General features: G+C 39.6%; 1 protein-coding gene across 1 annotated transcript in view; it reads left to right on the top strand.

Moving 5' to 3' along the window:
- NCAPG2 (non-SMC condensin II complex subunit G2) overlaps positions 1–5,289 on the top strand; it is a 94,518-nt gene that overhangs the window by 30,374 nt on the left and 58,855 nt on the right. Inside the window, exons 8-9 of the mRNA XM_019508160.1 lie at positions 2,724–2,793; positions 3,918–4,004. Of these exons, the coding sequence (XP_019363705.1) occupies positions 2,724–2,793; positions 3,918–4,004 (157 nt within the window). The remainder of the gene's footprint in view (positions 1–2,723; positions 2,794–3,917; positions 4,005–5,289) is intronic.

Here is a 5,289-nt window from a genome sequence, read left to right as displayed (position 1 = left end):
AGGTCCCTTCCGACCCTAGAAACTATGAAACTATAATATTGCAGCTGCAGACACTGATAGAATAGTTTGTTAAAATAATGTTGATCATCTTACATTTTGTTGTAAAACCTAGATTTTGGAGCAGATCTGAGGTGTCCCTTGAAGTAGTGCAACAGTGTTGGATTCTATAAACTGTCTGTTATATGTCTGGAAGAATTCCAGACAAGTGGAAAAATAACAAATTGCAGTAAATCATCTAATTTGACTTTACGGCAGTTTTTAAATTTTAAAATTCAACAACCTGCTGTTCTCACTCATCTTTTATTTTTGGCATAATATGTTTATACCTGATTTAATTTTACTGTTTCTTGATAAATGTGTAAACAGGTGTACAAGGGTGAGCAGTTAGATAAGCTAAAAGAGAATTGATGTTTCTGGGATTTTATAGTGAACGCTACTCTTCATGATCTCATTAGAAATATGTAATCTTGAAAATTAAAGAAATGCCAGAAGGTCAAGCGTGCAACCCTTTGGCAGGGTAACTTTTCAGGTGAAGACTCAGTTGTTAGAGAAACAAAACCAATTCTTCTATATGATTATAAGCTGCAGAACAATCCAAGAAGCAAATGGCTGAAGCAGGTAACTTCCCACTTACTGTTCCATTTCACCAAGGCCTTGTGTTTGGTGGGAATGACTGGCTGTAGCTCATCCTGGGCGCACTTAGCCGGATGGATGGGATGGTGCCGTGGGTGGACAGGGAGCAGCATCTGGGAGTGAGATGGGCAGGCAGGGCTGGGGTCAGAATCATGGGATGGTGACAGCATGGGGCTGAGGCCCAGGGGAGAGCTGGCAACCCACTCCCAGCACAGCCCTGTGCTGTCACCGCCCCACATCTGGCCCTTTCCCTGCCTGTCCCATTCGCAGGTGCTGCTCCTTGCCTGCCTGTGGCCCCATCATCCCAGCTGAGCATGCCCTACCTTTAGGGTCCTGAGCTGATCTCTGTGTAGACCCTGCTCATCTGTTCTGTGTGGTGCCCCCAGCAGTGGGTGTGGGGTGGATGGGGTGGGTGCCCAGGCAGTAGGTCCAGTGGCAGCGGTAGCTGGAAGGAACTGCTGCTCTTGGGAAGCTGAGTGCAACTTCCATGCTGTCTCAGCCCCATTGTGCACCAGGGAGTGGTGGGACTGGCTGCATGCACCATGGCCCCGGGCTGCCCCCCGCACCTAGGACTGGTGAGGCTCAGAGATCCACTGCAGGTCAGATAAAAATCCCTTGTCAAGCTGGATCCAGCCTGTGCCCATGTTTTGCTCACCCCAGGTGTAGTGGATTCCTGTTGATCTTAAGTGTTTAGTATTTCATTTGTTTGTTTGTTTTCCCCCCTGGGATTTTAAAAACCTAAGGACTTTCCATTTACAAACGTATAATAGTACTTGAATTAGTATTAAAAGCCGACTGTGAACTGACTTGTATAAATCAGCAGTGAGAATAGCAGGCGTGATTTCTTTGACTTAATATATTTCTCCTTAAATTGAATGGAATCAGAATAACCAGAATGTCACCATACCTCACAATACAGCTGCTAGCTTTAGCCAAATAAAAAAATCTGAATCACATGCCATATATAGTCGTACTTTTATAGACATTATAAAAATATACATATATATTCTACATAGGAATGTGAAAGGTTAAACTATTAATTTAAGGGGTGAGGGGGACTAGTACCCATAATTTAGGAGGAAAACAGAGCAGCCTAATGACTTGTCAGTTAAGCAATTAGCTGCTTGTTCACAGGTGCTCTCTCCCTCCCAGGACAGGGCTTCAAGTGTTGTCTGGCTGAACTTGCCTCCCTGGCTTTCCCCTTCCCCCCAGTCAGAGGGCTCTGGGGGTCAGGAACAGCTCCCAGCAGCAGCTGTGTTGCTGATTAATTGTTTAAGTGATATAATCAGAGGAGGTTAATCAAATATTTTTTTAACTATATTTACATCCCTAATTCTACATAGATTAATCTGTACCTTGTCTGGCTTAATATTTTGCTTTCCATTCCTTCACAGTGTATGATTTTACTATGTATCCATAACTTAGTTTGATTGTACTTTTAAATATTTGCCACACCCAAAAGGGGTCTAATTGCAACTGGATTACTATACTATTAATGTTGTACAATATAAAAATTAGTACGCCTTGCAGATGGAGACTTAAAAAGCTTTTATGCCTGATTAGCATAATTCTACTCTATTTAAGATTAAACTTTAGATTTACCTTTCCTATTTAAGAGAAACTGTGTTGTAAGGTTACTCCAAAGGAATTTCCACAAAAAATAGTATGTAGCAACGGTATTCTTCAATAAGATGATATCTAGCCTCTTTTCGATAGGCTAATTATAATTTATTAACTTAAAAATCTGCTTAATGCTTCCAATTTAGATCAATGATATTTTCTTATAAATAATTTTAACATACTTGAATTCAGTGCGGCATCTTAGTATCTGTCCAGGTCTCTAAAAGAAACAAGTTTTCTATATGTTCTTATATTGTTTAAGTATAACGGAATTATCTTCATGTTCTTCAGTCAGATAAGCAAATATCCTGGACCAATATTTTAGCATTTTGAAAACAACACCAAGTGAGGGAATGTATAACACATTTCAGTGCTCTTTATCATTTAATATGGACACATTTTGTTGTTGCCTTTTTTATGTTTCATGCAGGGATAGTAAAGAAGTTTGGGTTTTCTCTTTATTAACACAGATCGCTGGTGATGCATGTTGCAGAAATTTATTTCAGGGCTTGGAAGAAGGCTTCAGGAGAGATTTTAGAGGTATGTTCTCTGCTTTGAATTTGGATTAGGTATTTTTGAGATTCTTTCAAGTTTTCCATATAAATGATCACTCCTGCAAGAAAAGGGTCCCTTTAGTCATAGAGTCATTGAAAGTTAGGGTTGGAAGGGACCTCTGGAGGTCATCTAGTCCCACCCCTGCTCAATGCGGGATCTTCCCCGGTGAGTCCATCCCAGCCAAGCCTTTGTCTAGCTGGGTCTTAAAAACCTCTAAGGATGGAGATTCCACCACGTCTCTGGGTAACCTGTTCCAGTGCTTCCGTACCCTCCTCATGAGAAAGTTTTTCCTAATATCTAACTTCCCTTCCCTTCTCCAACTTGAGACTGTTGTTCCTTGTTCTGTCATCTGCCGCCACTGAAAACAGTCTAACTTCATCTTTTTTTAAACCTCCCTTCAGATAGTTGAAGGCTGCTATTAAATCCCCTCTGTCTCCTCTTCTCCAAACTAAATAAGACCAGTTCCTTCAGCCTCTCCTCATAAGTCATGTCCCCCAACCCCATCACCATTTTTGTTGCCCTCCGCTGGACTCTTTCGAATTTGTCCACATCCTTTCTGTAGTGGGGGACCCAAAACTGAACCCAGTACTCCAGATATGGCCTCACCAGTGCTGAATAGAAGGGAGTAATCACTGCTGGGAACACCTACCAATGTAGCCCAGTGTGCTATTAGCTTTCTTGGTAACAAGAGCACACTGCTGGCTCATATTCAGCTTATTGTCCACTGTAAATAGTTACTATCAATTAATGAGAGACAACCAGGCAGTATTTGACAGCTCATATCTGGCAGCTGATTTTAAGAACTTTTGACCAGATTTAAGGCTACCTTAAGACCTGAAATGTGAAAAGCTGGTACTTAAAGCTGTGCATACTGTTATGCAATGCTTTTCCCATCAACCTTGGCCTTGATTCAGACCAAGGCAGATGCTGGAAGATTGCAAGCCAAGAAACATCTGCCATGGTAAAATCTGGTGCTCATATAACAACTGAAAACATAATCTTAAATATGAAAACAGGAGACAGTCTTAAGTATTATTTTAACTTATGTACCTAATAACCATTTTTGTATGCTAACTGAATCTTATTCATGGATTTTTTTTTCTCTTCAGACCATTGAATATAATTGCATTCAGGATTTCATGCATCATGGAATTCATCTTCCTAGAAATTCTCCTGTGCATCCTAAAGTGAGAGAGGTATGTTCCTGTAAAATATAAATCAGTAGTACTGTGTAGTAAATAGCTTTTCAGAACAAAATCATATGCTGTAACATGCTTTTTTTCTGATTTAGTCCTCAAATACATTTTTTTGAGCATGCACTTACTCTGAAAACATATTGCTCATTTTCTTTCATTAACTGGATGTGTTAGTTCGATTAATAATTCAGTGGAACACATACGCACAGGTCCCATACTTAAAAGTAAAAAATTTTTATAAAATATAAAAATGTATACATTTAAATTCAAGCCATTAAAAGTAAAAATTGATTTAAAATATTTTGGCTTGCATTTGCACATTTTGCTCCTTGTATTGAGAAATTTTGTTGAATAATTTATGGAGTTGAAAATTTTCAAAAGTCAGACTTAAGACAGAATCTTCCCACTTAAGATCCACATATATGTTCCTTTTTCCCCTTCAGTTTTAGACGTGCATATGTATATGTAGATGGGATTTGGGATTTTTCTACCACTGTACCTTTTTTATAAACATAATCTATTTTATTGCCATAGATTATAAAGATAACTGACAAAGCTGTATATGTTCATTTTTTTCTGCTTCATGATGCTGCCAAGCTCTTCCTGGATAGGACTCTTTCCTAACTTGGCTCTGGCATTTCTTCTACTAGCTAGGCTTTGCTCATGCAGTACAGAGCACGTGGCTTATCAAAACATCTTCATGTATGCTTTCGACTGAGAGGAGTTTCCACTGCTTTCCCCAGTTACTAAGTAAAGTTTTACTTAGGAAATCTACATGGAATGATGTAGTGTAAAGCCATTAAGGTGCTTACATTTAAGCTGTAATTTAACATTTCAAATGGACAGTTTACCCTGTAACACCATCCTATGTTCATCTGATACAATGGCACCAGTTGTTCTGAACTGGTTTCTTTGTGCACATTCTCTTTGGTCCGGTCAGGTTTTAAATTTTAGTTTTATAATTGCAGTGGGGGGGACCTCAGTGTTGGAAACTCACTTTTCAGTATCATTCCAGGTGAATACACCTGGCTCTGACAATGGCATATGACCCCTTCAGTGTAAATCTGCAGATGTGATGCACTTGGAGAGCTCCATAAAATTCCTTTGTTTTTAATAAATGACTCCCCCCCCCCACACTGAAATCTTCCTCCATGCTAAAGAATCTCTATGGCTCTCTTGAACAAGTAAAGATAAGAGCACTGAGAAAAAGCACTCTTGTCATGGCTTTGCCCTTTCTACTGGCACATCTGTCTGGATTATTTGCATGATCTATTTCTGGTTTTAT

The sequence above is a fragment of the Gavialis gangeticus genome, unplaced genomic scaffold (genome assembly GCF_001723915.1).
Source record: "Gavialis gangeticus isolate Ggan-Ray unplaced genomic scaffold, GavGan_comp1, whole genome shotgun sequence".
NCBI classification, from domain to species: domain Eukaryota; kingdom Metazoa; phylum Chordata; order Crocodylia; family Gavialidae; genus Gavialis; species Gavialis gangeticus.
Note: the sequence above shows the minus strand (reverse complement) of the source record. Positions and strands in the feature narration are given on the sequence as shown.